General features: G+C 36.9%; 1 protein-coding gene across 5 annotated transcripts in view; it reads left to right on the top strand.

Moving 5' to 3' along the window:
- The window catches only part of Unc80 (unc-80 subunit of NALCN channel complex), a 184,429-nt gene that overhangs the window by 148,919 nt on the left and 21,036 nt on the right, over nt 1–14,474 (top strand). For all 5 annotated transcript variants that reach the window (XM_076866004.2, XM_076866002.2, XM_076866001.2 and 2 more), the window contains 7 exons: nt 304–396; nt 1,716–1,751; nt 2,091–2,309; nt 9,134–9,334; nt 11,442–11,565; nt 12,535–12,660; nt 13,855–13,978. In XM_076866004.2, coding sequence (XP_076722119.2) covers nt 304–396; nt 1,716–1,751; nt 2,091–2,309; nt 9,134–9,334; nt 11,442–11,565; nt 12,535–12,660; nt 13,855–13,978 — 923 coding nt within the window. The remainder of the gene's footprint in view (nt 1–303; nt 397–1,715; nt 1,752–2,090; nt 2,310–9,133; nt 9,335–11,441; nt 11,566–12,534; nt 12,661–13,854; nt 13,979–14,474) is intronic.

The following is a 14,474-nucleotide window of genomic DNA, read 5'->3' as shown; positions in this document are numbered from 1 at the left end:
CTGTAGAAGTGAAGAACAAGTTCTAAACTCAGACTTGATCAGTACAGACTTAGGGGTTTGATCACAAATCTTATTTGAAGAGTCATGGTTTATTATTCAGAACCAAGAACTTAAATCATGGTGTGCTCATAGCCCATGGAATCAACATTGTCTTAAGTGCCTCTTGGTACAGACAGAAAATGTGTTACAGAAAAGCTCAGAGCTAGACAGCCTGTATTTTTAAGATTCTAAAACTTACATATCTTTAGTGACTTCCTCCGTGTTTCCACTTCTGATGTTTTGTTCTGGCAATTATTGTTGCAGGCCCATGACAGCCCCACAGATGAGCAGGTGTGATCAAGGTCACAAGGGGACCACCACGGCCAATCATACCATGTCTTCTGGAGTGAACACCAGGTAATTCACTGTGCTCTAGTTTTCTACCATCTCTCAATTTTATAAATCCTGAATTTCAGTTGTTGAGAATGTAAGGAATCTTGAAAATAGTCAATATTGATTTTGAAAAACACCAAGGAAAAGAAAAAAATGTGAGCATTTAGAGTTACAAAAAAATACCAAGGCTTCTTTTAAAATTGTCAAAGAGAAACCCAAAGCACCTTCATAAATTGACATTTGTGTTGGTTTTGTCTGCGAGATTATGCACTGGGTATCTTGTCTCCACTTCCTGGGTGATCTTTAAATTATTCCAGTGCTTTTCCATTTGTCTCCAACAAAAGGCTAATGAAACAATGATAATCAAGGGGTGGCTCATTGCTGGGGCAGAGACTTTGACTCAGGTCCTTAAATGATGCTTTCAAGGTTGTTCACTTAATCTCCTTTCATGTTTTGGTACAACTTAGACTCTGGCTGTACTAGTTAATACTTTACCTGCTTCATTCTGTATTAACATATAAATCCCTCCAAAACACAAAAAGTATCAATTGGCTTCCTTCTCCAAGCAAGACTTAGGATAGTGCACAGTCAAATCAGCTTAAAAGAAAAGTCTCGTTCTCTAGTATGGAGTAGTTAACAGGGAGATTGTGAAGAAAAACTGATTCCCACTCTCTCTGAAGCATATTTTTAAGGGTGTCATTATTTATGTAAAGTTAATTCCCTGTTCATCATATATATTCATATTAAAAATAAGACAAAAATTAATTAAACCAATTATACATTGTCTGGTGTGGTGCTTAACCCATGTGTTAATCTCGTACATTAAGGAAAAAGAGTTTAAGTGATATACAGGGGCTTCTGTAGGCATATTGGCTTAGGTTTGACTACTAGATGAATTGTGCATGCAGAAAAGAAGATCTTCTCAAGTTTCTGATCAATCAATCAGTAAGCAGTAAGTCTCCAGAATTGAAGGAAGTCAGCCACACTTCTCCCTCTCATCAACTGAAACAGAGCACATGGTGTTAAAATTATTCCTTAGATTTTAAAGTTTTCAAGAATTTCTTTCCTTTGGTTATATTCCATGAGTTTGCATTTTTAATATATTTTTCTTTATTCAAATTTTATGGCAATAAAACAGCTTTCATAGCACCTATAACTACAGTACATGCAGTAGCCGAATGAAAGAAAAATATTTCTTATTTTAGGATTCTATGTGTGTATTTATGAACTTATCAAAATGTATGTCTTCAAGGACCTTTTACATGAAAAAGTATATATGGAGCCTCAGCCAAGGGACTATGTTCTTGTTCTGATAGTTATGCAGACTGTTTTTCAACTTCCAGGTACCAGGAGCAAGGAGCCAAACTGCACTTTATCAGGTACCAAAAACTGGATCTAATTTCATACAAGTTCTGACATGTTGAGATAATTGCCTTTGGATCTGATTTACAGTTCCATTAGATTCATTGAATTGATGCATGACATACTGGTTCTGTGTAAATGCTCAGAAGTGGCTAATGTAAAGCAATTTGGGGTGGTCATCTCTTCCAAGCTGATAACTTTCTTATCCTTCACATGAGGTTCTCCTGGATCTTACCCTACTAATTCCTGAATTCAATAGGAATTTTATGTTTTTTCAGTGTGATGATAACGCTCCTCTCATAGTTGTCACATACCCATGTTTTCAAAACCCTCATTAATCTTTTATGATTTTCCAGGGAAAACCTTCATTTATTGGAGGAAGGTCAGGGTCTTCCTAGAGAGGAACTGGATGAACGAATTGCTCGGGAAGAGTTCAGAAGACCCCGGGAATCCCTGCTGAATATTTGCACAGAATTCTATAAGCACTGTGGACCAAGGCTGAAGATCTTGCAAAACCTGGCTGGGGAGCCACGGGTCACTGCACTGGAGCTGCTGGATGTGAAGTCCCATATGAGGTACTGTACCAGCTTTCCCTGCCCCTTGAATGTGGATGTGGCTTGGGCCATGTGTGTGTTTTCTGTCCATGTGTACTCTGTCCACAGAATGTGTGGATGCGATCAGATATGTGTGGTGGGCTCAGAAATGGGGATTTTTATCCTCTAGGATAAAATTAGAGATATTTTAAATGATTCGTTGCCTGTGACTTGAATACATATCATACTGAGCCTTCTGGTAAAGTGTACGTTATAGCTATCAAAAAGAATCTCAGGCCAGGCCTGGTGGTCAAGGCCTATAATCCCAGGGATTTAGGAGACTGAGGCAGGAGGATTGCAAGTTCTAGACCAGCCTGGACAATTTAGCCAGACCTGTCTCAAAATAAGGGGGAAAATAATCGTGGGAGGGTGGGAACATCGCTCAGTGGTAGAACATCCTGGGTTCAGTCTCCAGTACCACAAAAATAAAAAAGTATCAGGATGGACAGAGAGAAAATATTAAAAGAAGATGGCAGAGTTCACAGATTTGTTCCTTAATATATGAAAGTGAAAGAAAAACTTCATAACCTGATTATTCATTCAGAAAATAGCTTTGTTCCATGTACTATTTATTGCCCAGATTCTAATTTTTTGCAATAATTGAATGTTTTCTCTCTGTAATTTTATATGAAAAATGCACCACTGCTTCCTGCAGAAGATTTGTTCTCACCCTAGATTATCTAAGGATATAGTGATGAGCTCTGTAGGGAAGTGAACTATTATTACTCTCAGCCACACTTAGCCTGGGCCTGAAATCCCCTTTGTATTCATTGTGTGTGATAGTCTTCAATGACTCAAAACCAGTGCCCCACCGTTAAAAATTTGGAACTGGGTGAAATCCGTCATCATTTTGAATTTTTATTCCTGGTGTTTCAGGAAAAGACCTCAGAGTTATATCCCTGTGCACTCATATTTCCTTCTTCCTGTGGAGATGCCACCTCACTTGTTAATCATGATGAAGGATATGTTCGTATTTTTAGGTTCTTAAAAGACAATGATTTCCAGAAGAACATCTATTCAGATTTGTAACCATTTATAAAGGGTCATAAAAGTTCCTTGAAAGAAAAATTTCAGGGATAACAAAAGATTTAATTGGAAGCTTTCAGTGTATCTATAAAAAATAGAGTTATGGTCTGTTATTTCTATATCCTAGAAATAAAATGGCAATTTGGGAAGAAAAAAAAGAAACCAATTTTCTGATTGACTTTATTTTATCCTTTGTCTGAAAATGATCTTTTGGAAAAAAAAAATTTAGGAAGCACTAAGTGAAAGGAAATGAGTGGCCAGAAATGTACAGTGAACACAGGCTCTTTCTCTTCCAGGCACACACCTAGTAATGCTGGGTGAACTCCAGGGTTTCACACAGGTTCACACTCCCCACTATGCAGGGATAGGGAAGAACTTACATACACTGACAAGTCTAGCTCCTAGACAGGAAGCTACAGAGAAAGTGAGAGGAGAAGGGCAGAGGGCCAAGCTTCTGTTGCCATAGCCTCCAAGGGTCCTATTCAGCCCCTCCCCTACTTATCCTACTTATGATCGCTAGCTGACCTCAGTAATTCTGTGAAGAGAAAAACATCTACTGTAATTCATTTCTCCCCCTTATATTTTCCCTCCTTTCCCCTCACTTCCTCTTGTATGTAATTTTGTATACCCCTGAGGGTCTCCTTCCATTTACATGCAATTTCCCTTCTCTCTCCCTTTCCCTTACAGTAGAGGGGGTAGAGAGAGAAGAGGGGAGGGGAGGGGGGAGGGGGGATAGTAGAGGATAGGAAAGGCAGCAGAATACAACAGACTCCAGAATGGCAATATGTAAATCAATGGTTGTGCAACTGAAGTGATTCTGCAATCTGTATATGGGGTAAAAATGGGAGTTCATATCCCACTTGAATCAAAGTGTGAAATATGATATATCAAGAACTATGTAATGTTTTGAACAACCTACAATAAAAATAAATTTAAAAAAAAAAAAAAAAAAAGAGAAAAACATCACATTCCCAGAGTCAGAAAATCACTAACTACTACCAACAGCCCATTTTGTGAAAGATTCCTAAAAGATGGATGTGGTGTGCTTGTGTTGGGTGGGGAGTGGGGGCAGAACTGCCCTATAATTTGACTATTGTATGAAGCATTTAAAGGGAGGGTACAGCTGGAGTCAGAGAGGCCTCAGGCTCCCTCTAGAGGCCAACACCTGTTAAATGTTAAATGAGCCAGCTCAGTGCCTGGCACAGACCTATAATACAATAAATACTAATGCTAATCAGAGTGATACAATAATAATAATTACTAACACTAATAAGAATGATAAATCCTGGGAATATAAAATAAATCCCTAGGGGCTGTGGCTGGGCTCAGTGGTAGAGTACCTGCCATGCACGTATGAGGTACTGAGGTCGATCCTAGTACCACATAAAAACTAAATAAAGTTATTGTGGCCATCTACAATTAAATGTACATAAAATAAATATCACAGTCTAATGGAGGAGGCATAAAACTAACTAAAATATAGTTTTTCATGTATATAATCACATGCATATATTTATGTGTTTATCCTTTTATAAAAAATTTGAAGCAACTTAGAAAATTAATGATAGAATGTATAAATCAGAGTGTCAGAGCAATGTAAGAAATGAGGAAGAAAATAATTGTGTCTGTGAGATTAGCACAGGAAATAAACTGAAATTTTATTAGATATTATGGTTATGAATCATGAATTTGAGCTTTTGGATTATCAAAGTAGTGAGTGAAAAGTGATTAATTACAAAATTATCATGTCAATAATGACCAGTTATTGGTGAAATGAGTAACCAGTTGTTTGGTGAAATAATACTATATTAAAATAATAAAGAACAAGAAATATCTTCTGGTTACTGTTCATTAGGAAGAAAGAGAGTGTTATGATGAATGATGTCCTCAACAACATCCTCATGGAAGATAAAAGGTTAGTTTCACATGGCCAGATGTTTAGAAAGTTGACATAATGTCACAATTTAGTAGGCAAGAGCAACCTATCTGGAGTCAGGAGAATGTCATTTAAGAACACAATTATTTCATGGCCTGGCTCTGTAAGAGGGCAAAAGTTTTCCTGCCCAGGTAAGAGTTAGACTATATGTCTTCCATTAATGCAATATTTCACAATAAGCTTTGATAAAGACAGGCCTGCATGTTCTCTGGCAGAACAGAGATATTCTCTGTTGCTAAGGAGGCACAAATCCAAATGTTTTAACCCTTCACCAAGCAAAGGATATAATTAAGGTTTCCTTTCATAAACCAAGCACACAGAAATATGGAGAAGTCAAACTAAATATAAGTTTAAGAATTATGGGTGATATTTCAAGGCATAAGAATGGATATCACTTAAAGGGAAAATTTGATTTGAAAAATGGAGGGAGAAATGGGATGATACAAGATTCAGGATGTATTTGTAGGAAAAATTTGAATTGCACCAAAGAGCTAAGAAATAGTGGGGAACCAACCCATAAGCTGCATTTGCAAAATACATGGTTGATTATAGGATTCTCACAGAAAATATGCTTGATTAGATAGAATCTCTACCCTAGAGGAATTTTTTTTTTTTTTGGTCTCATTTGCCCTACCCAAAGCTGCTAAAGCAGTAGGATAGTGGGATCTGCAATTGTCTTCCTCTCTCTCCTTACCTCTTTCCCTCTCATCCTTATTTCCCTCTCCCTCCAATAGGAAGGTCTCTTGTGTTCTTACTGGGAAAAGATCACAGGAACATTTTTTTTTAATCAAGAGATTATTCATGAGGTAATACAGCAAAGACTATATGAAAAGGAAATTTTATTTTATGTCCAGAGCAAATTCATTTTGTTGTAACTCCAGGGATTAAAGGAATTCGGGTAGTAATCTATAAAATGACTCAAATTCAGCTCTAAGTGTTGTTCTCAAGCTTAAAGTAGGCAGGCTGATCATTTCTCCAGCATTTCTTATTGCTATCTGTAAAATCACAGGGAAAAGAAATAAGTGTGTATTGATATACTCGTCTATCACACAATCTGAGAATTAAAGAAAAATATTCATCATGGTTCACTTAGGGAAAATGAAAACAAATGGATGTATTAGCTGTTTAAAATTATTTCTTTAGAACACCTAAATTCATACATGATGTCCAGGAAAATGTGAACATTCTGTTTAGAGGGAAGACATTGGGGATGAGGAGACAGTAACCATTTCCTTTAAATGAAGGATTGCCTTGAAGAAGATGGGTTGATTTTATGCTTCCAGTTAAACCTAGTAGAAAGAAATTAGAGGAAATGTGGGGACCTAAACAGGAGAGCTTCTTACAGTATGGAATGCCAACTTGTACAGTAGTAAATTCTTGCCTCCATGGAGCTAGTTAGATTAAGCAGTTTCACAGTATTCCAGAAATTAGAGAGGCAGTGGCTTGGCTGTGATTCTCCAAGCAGAGAACCTGGAGAGCTCTTACACCACACATCCTTTCCAGCATTTATCCTGTCTCTCCTGTCCTTTGGAGGAGTCAACATTTCTCTTTATTAAAATACTAGAGTTAAATGTGTGGGAAAAGAAAGAGCATTCATATTGATGTTGTTGTACACAATAGTACTAATAGACGTGTGCAGTGATCACTGCTAACAGTAGTGACAACTGGAATCATGTATCTACTCAAGGAAATACACACCACCTGTGAGGTACTCTTGCCAGAAAATCAAAAAGACTAGACCTAGTCTTCAGGTCTAGTCCCTAGATTTAACTAGCTATGGAGTTAAATACAGTAGGATAGATTAGGTGATGCCATAGAGATTCAGTCATCAAAATCGAGACTATTTGTGTAGCTAATTACTCCAATAAATAAATTACAAGGTAGCAAAAAAGAGCATGGTGCGGTCACACACCCCTGTAATCCCAGCAACTCAGGAGGCTGAGAGAAAGATCACTGCAGAAAGAGGCAATGTATACCCATTTGTGGAATTATCTTCCATCTATGTTGTATGATTTGAGCTTCATTTTTTAAAAAGGCTTAGACTTTAAAAAATATACCTAGTATAGTGACTGAGAAGTCTATTATTTATTAAGATCCTAAAAATTCCTCTGAAAACAAATTTCTTTAGAAAGTGTAATATGCTAAGCTACTGTCATTCATTATCTGTATCTTCAGCTTGAATCAAAATATGTCTAGCCAGGCAGATAAAGGAACTTCTGGAAATGGGGTGCAGAACAGGGAAATCCTCATGGAAAGAGGAACCTAGAGGTCTGACATCATCTGATAATGCACATGTGAATGGTGTGTTGAGACCAGACATACACTAAGCCTGTTTAGGACTGACACTGAAAGATGAGGGAGTTTGAGATATAGGAAAAATCTGAAATAAGCTTTGCTATTTTTTAAAGCAAGTTTGCCTTGGAGAGGCTCTAACGATAATCTCCCTAGATTCATGGAATTTCAGTGTTGGAAGAGACCTTAATAGTCACTTAGGCAGTGAGGTTCCACATGTTTGGCCTCTGGCTGACATCTCTTACTTAAAAAATATGACTTAAAAGGAAAACTGAAAACGTATAGTTTCTCAGGCCTCATCCAATATCTAATGAACAAGGATCTCCAAAGAATCCACCAAGAAATCTGTATATTTTTATTTTAAAAAATCTTGAACATTAGAAAGATGAATATATAGCAAGTTCTCCTGGGTACCTATCACCCAGATTCAATAATGATCTCCAATCACTCCCCCTTCCCTTCATCTCAGACTGGTCTGAAGTAAATCACAAGGATCACATCATTTATCCATACATATTTCAATAGGTATTTCTAAGGTTAAAGGACTAAGAGAAAAAAAATAACCACAATGCAATATAATCTAATAAATTAAAAAATAATTACCTTAAAATTATTTGATGGTGAAACAAAATAAGATTTAAAATACTTTCTCCTTCATACAAAATTAAATTAAATTGGCTTTTAAACTATGTATATCATAGATTTTTATTACTTGGACATTGGCAATTCATATCTAGTATTGAAGATTAATTATTTAACCAAATATGACATTTACCAGAAACCACATTTGCCCAGAAAGCCTTGTTGTCCAATTCCCCTGCAGAAAATACTACACTTAGGACAAAGACACTTGATCTGGCAACTGAGAACCTGGACCGATCTGGGAAAGCACAACATTTCCCCTGATAGTTCCTGTGTGAAACCAAGCTGGAAAATCGGAGAAGTACAGACAACAGAAACTAAAGCTATTCATAGAGTCTAACTGGGCCAACCACCTGCATAACTGAGCAGAGCAGGAGCTTCCAGATACAACACAAAAAGAGAGGAGGAGGCTCTAAAGGAGAGAAGTGAAAATAGAGCTCAAAAAACTGCTTGGACTGTAACATAAGCCAATACCACCTTTTACAGGGTAACTTTGATCTTGACTAGGCTCAATGAGAAAGTATTGAAACTATGAAGCTTACTTCAATATTCAATGTTATTTTATTGTTCATTAAAATGTAGGCTCTCAGGCTGTCAGAGGTAGAACATTTCCCTAGTATGCATGAGGCCTTGGGTTCAATCCCCAGCACCATAAAAAAAAAAGAAAGAAAAAGGCTTTCTTTTATATGCATATAGCATATATGTATATATGTACACACATATGTATAAAATATGATTCTCTTACTATGCATGTGCAGGTACCATTACAATGATGTATGTGGGGAGAGCATAAAGATGGAGGATATGTTCAGGGAGTTGATGTATTGACAGGAGGAAATTAGCATGAGGCTGTGTGAGAAAAATTCTTTTTATAGCATTTTATGCTTATTCTTTAAAACAATCATTTTAGGTTGGCAGAAATTGCACATTCCCTTCTGAAGTTGGCACCCTATGACACCCAGACGATGGAGAGCCGTGGGCTTCGGCGCTACATCATGGAGATGCTACCCATTACCGACTGGACAGCTGAGGCAGTGAGACCAGCCCTTATCCTCATTCTAAAGAGATTGGATAGAATGTTCAACAAAATTCATAAGATGCCAACTTTGAGGTAAGGGAACTCCACGTCAGCTGTCTATACTATAAACCTCAACATTAGAATTTGCATTTTTTAAGATAGTAGGTCAATCTGGAGTAACATGAACAACTTGAAAGTGTTCTGTTGGTGTATGTGCCTCACTAATCAGGACTGAGTGCCAAAGTAGAAGTATTCTTTCTGAGGAAGTGATATTTTCTTTAAAACATTTATGTGTTCATTTTTAAAACTCTACCCATTTCTTAGCTATCATCTTCCTTATCTGATGCACATTAGAAATTCAATTAGTATGCTTCTTCCCTCTTGAAATAAGACAGAGTATGCTTTACAAGTAATAACTAAAAAGAGAATAAAAATTAATTTGATGTCCAAAGTACTTTATTTAGTGTAGTTAGTTAACATATTTAGGTAACAACTTAGGAATGTGACAAGTATTGTAATGATCAGCCAAACAGCACCTAAAAAGTTACAGTGTTGATAATAAATAGTGATTTTCACCTAATTCAGTGTAGTTCTACATGAACACCATTACCACTTGGTTTCTGTTAAGTATCCTGAAAAGTATCCAGGGGTACCCTTCCTATTAGTTGGTGCCTCTGTGATATGAAACCAATTTGGCTACTGTAGTCACAGTGCAAAGATAGTTTAATTGATAAATGCTGGTGTTCCCACTAACTTAGAAATTTCAAATTTGGGCTGTTGAGAGTTTCTTCTTTCCTTTTAAACTAACCCCAAATTAGTCTACTTCTTGTCCAAGAATTTATAGCACTTATTAAATTTGTCAGAACTTATTTCAGGTATTAGCCTGTGACCTTTTATGCTCCCATCAGGAGGCATTGAAGGAAACAACAACAAATTCAATGATTTCATGCTAATAATTGATGGCTTGTTTTTACACTTTTTATACCATGGTGATGAATGTCTAGATTCAATTTCAAGGTAATTTTTTTTGGTGGCATGGCAATAAATGCCTATTCTTAAAGCACTACTTCTTTAGTGGTCCCAATGGAGCATCTGTGTCTATTAGCAAACGACTGATAGAAGATTTATAACTATCTTATGAGTGTATATTAATATATATTTTTTCTTAAAAATTAGATATTCTGTAAACTGGCCCATTTGTCACATAGTGACAAATACCATTATAACATCATGTTTCCCAAAAGTAGATATCTGGATTAATGCATAGACTTGGCCAAGTTGCAGGCAATTTTCTTGGGAGACATGATGTATATGAACTTAGCTTGGATTTTATTTATTTAGGTGACATAGTTCAACATAAGAAATATTAACTGAACCTGGCCTGTGGGTTACTTAGGCACTCAGCATTAGGGATGTCAATTATCCTCATTTATGACTACATCTTCATTGTGTCTTTGCAGAGATTCCATTTTGGTAGGAAATATAAGCTTAGAAAGTATTTCTAAGAAAATATATGGAAGTAGTGTTGCTATCAGCAAAGCTCAACCTGTTATTTTGAAGTCAAAGTAAAGAATCTATCATTACTGGAACAATTTACAGACTGATTGATTTATATTACAGAAAATCCATGGTCATCTAATTGGTTATGTGTACCACCATTCATACTATTATAGAAAAGAGCCAAAAATATCATTTCTTGGGAGGCCAATAAGAACACTTCTAAAATAGGCTGTTTTCTTCTAGCGTATTCTTTTTGACAGGAGTTAAGCCATTTAATTCTAGTATAAAGACTGATGAGATTAAGTGTAGTCTGATAAACAGATTTCAGAAATGTTCTGGTGGAAGTGATTAACCCATGTGATGGGTTTCCTAAGTGATAGCCTTAGGACCCTCCTCAAAGCCTATAACAGGGATCTTAAAATGCAACCCATTCATCATCTCTGTTTTTTCTTCAATAGATTTTGTCTCATTAGTCGATGGGGCAGGAGTGCCTCTGCTGCGTTTTCAGTATCTTCTTTCTCTCCCAGTGTGCTCTGTACTTTTGGAACAACATGGGTAAACTTCATCCCGTGTGAAGCACTTTGTCATCTCAGACACATGTCCTGTATTAGATGGCGTCAGAATCACTGTGTCATTCACTTATTTCAGACTGTCTCCAGAAGGGAGCCATGCCGCTAATGGCTCCTATATTGTATTCCAGGCGACAGGTTGAGTGGGAGCCTGCCAGCAATTTGATTGAAGGGGTTTGTTTGACACTTCAGAGGCAGCCAATCATATCCTTCCTGCCTCACCTTAGGTCACTGATCAATGTCTGTGTCAATCTGGTGAGTAGCCAAGTGGCAATCTTATAAAACTTTGCACAGTTTAACTCTGCTATTGATTTCTCTGAAATGAAGATTTACAGGTCAACCACTTTGTGCCCCACCTACCCATGAAAACTGATGGCTCAGGTGACACTGAAAATAGTGAGGTACATTTCAAGGTAGTGCATGGGAAGATACAGGGGCCCATCACTCGCAGGTGGGATTTTGGCGTGCTGCTTCCCATGCACTACTTTGACAATTCACCTCTTAAAGTTGCGCTGAGAGTTGAGGGCTGCCAGTTGGAGAGTGGGGTGGTGGAGACTGCACAATTTGTTAGAGGTTGAGGTAGTCTGGGGTGGGGACCTTAAAATGCCAAAAGGGCTTTTTTTTTTTTTAAAAGAACAAAATGACAATATGAGTTGGCCAGTCTAGAATTTATATAAAGAAAAAATATTTTTAATCATTTACGTAATATCTAGAGTCTGGTCCTGACAAGGTTTTGTACAATGTATGGAAACCATGTTAGAGCATTTCATGGAATGGGATCTGCTGCTTAACTAGTTGGGCTATAAATCTGTAGTTGTAATGCCTAGTGCAAATAGAGCTGTTGCCATCATCATTGTTGTCAGTATTTGCTCCATCAAAGAATGTTGATTGCACTCCTTTGAATCCACAAGTAAGTGTCCTATCTCCCGATTTGACTAGCTTTTTGGTTCATCTCTCATTATTTACATAGTTAGCTGTAAACAACATTCTACAAAACCTTGGCTGAATCCAGCATAATGATTGACTGACTCCAGACATTACATGCCTTCAGAAAAAGGCAATGAGAAAGAAAAGATGGAAAGTAACATGTCCAACCTTCAATTTATTATTATTATTATTATTATTATTATTATTATTATTATTATTATTGAATGAGACTCCTTTACTATGGCTGCATGAAATTGCAATGGTCAAGGCTGGTCATGTGCTCTGTTTGTATTTCAGGTGATGGGAGTGGTAGGACCTTCCAGTGTTGCTGATGGATTACCCCTTCTTCATCTCAGCCCTTATCTCTCACCACCTCTGCCCTTCAGCACAGCTGTTGTCCGGCTTGTAGCATTGCAGATACAGGTGTGACTGCTTACCTGTTTGTCACGCTCATTAAGTTGCTGTTTGAGGCACCGGATCATGGTGTTCTCTTTTTCTTTCTGCAAAGGCTGGGCAAAATCTGTGAAACCAAAGTGTGTACCTCTCCAAACTTTGAAAAATTTGGAGCTTCAGCCCTGAGCGTGGCCCTAAGTTGTACTTCTGTAATTCTTCTTGAGATCTCAAAAATAGCAGAGTCATTTAGTCCTGCCACAACTTCAGAAACCACTTTGGACAGTTAAAATGTGTGCAAAATGAAGGCTTTCAGATAATCAGCTCACAATTGTTAATTAAAACAGTCAGTAGTATTCAAAGTCTGGTTTTAAGGTATTTTCAGAAAGAATTACAATATAAGATTCTTTCAAATTACTAGACTTTGAATATCTTAATTTTCTTTAATGATTGTGGGTTGAATATTGTAGGTGCTTTTTAAAAATTTCCCCCACTTTATTTCTTAAAATTAAAATAATCATTTCCAAAGCAAAAAGTACAGAATCCCAATTCCCCTGCCTAATTCTGTCAATCAACTTTAAAGATCAATAAACCAGTGAAAAGCTCTATGATCAATGGAAAGTATGCAAGTAATGTAAATGGATAACTTATTTACCTAGTATCTGACCACTAAGCTTGATGGTCGTCATCCAAAGAATGGGTAGATGATAGCACACATATTAAGAGCTGTGGTTACCATGCTAAAGGGAAGCAATGACATCCCTAATGTGATACATTTTAATAACCCATTTCTAACGATCATTTATTTCTCTCTGTGTTGCTCATTGCTTTCTGGCTCAGAGAAAACCTTAGGCAGGGGTCAGAGGATTTTTAATAATTCTCAAAAGGAGCAAGTGGCAAGTTATCATTTTCTTCCTTTTGTCTCTACAATATTTATTGGTGAAAACATGAAGAAAATTAATGGGGATACAGGGTTATTTCTGTATCTGACCCTAAGTGTCATAACTTTCCATTTAATATTCAAGATGTTGCTGTCTTTTTAGGAATATAGCAAATGGTACAGTATCAGTTTTGGTTGAATCTGCTGTGCTGCACAGAAGACAATTGAACTCATAGTTTACAGGAGAAGTCAGCAGGGGGTCACCGTCTCCATCATGCTGTGTGAAAACAAACATAATAAATGAGCATGGTGGTCAATTAATCTTTTTTTCTATTATTGCTGCACAGGCACTAAAAGAAGATTTTCCTTTAAGCCATGTGATCTCCCCATTCACCAATCAAGAGCGAAGGGAAGGGATGCTTTTAAATCTACTCATCCCATTTGTGCTCACAGTAGGATCTGGAAGCAAAGGTCTGATTAATTTAACTAAAGGAAATTTATCAGTGTGGTTGTGTTTTCTTATGTATATCAGGTTGTTACTTCTTTTTTCCTTTTCCCATGAAGGCCATCACATGAAGTTGATCTGAAGGGTTTAAATAGGATTACCTTAGAAAATAAGAATTTTCCTTTCTTTTCAGTTTAGCTGCCCTGGAACAAGAGTTTCTCTGCTCTTCTTCTTAGAAGATACGTTCTATTTTAAATCATTTCAGTATAGCAAAAAACCAGGAGTACCTTGTTTCAATTCAGTTATGAAAAATGGTATTAGTTGAAGCAATATGATGAGAATTGACAGGCGAATGGACTTTATAATACTACCACTGGGGTTACAGAAATTCTGCCACTGTGTTCGATTTTGATATTTTTTTCATTACTCTTCCTTCTTAGGGGGGGTTTTCTTTTAGGAAACGCTTACCTCAAATGTAAGGTCAGTTCATTATGAGTATTTGTGAAAACAAAGAAGGTTGAA

Source organism: Callospermophilus lateralis, chromosome 9 (genome assembly GCF_048772815.1).
Source record: "Callospermophilus lateralis isolate mCalLat2 chromosome 9, mCalLat2.hap1, whole genome shotgun sequence".
NCBI lineage: Eukaryota > Metazoa > Chordata > Mammalia > Rodentia > Sciuridae > Callospermophilus > Callospermophilus lateralis.
The sequence above is the reverse complement of the archived record's forward strand: the minus strand, read 5'-3'. Positions and strand labels throughout refer to the sequence as shown.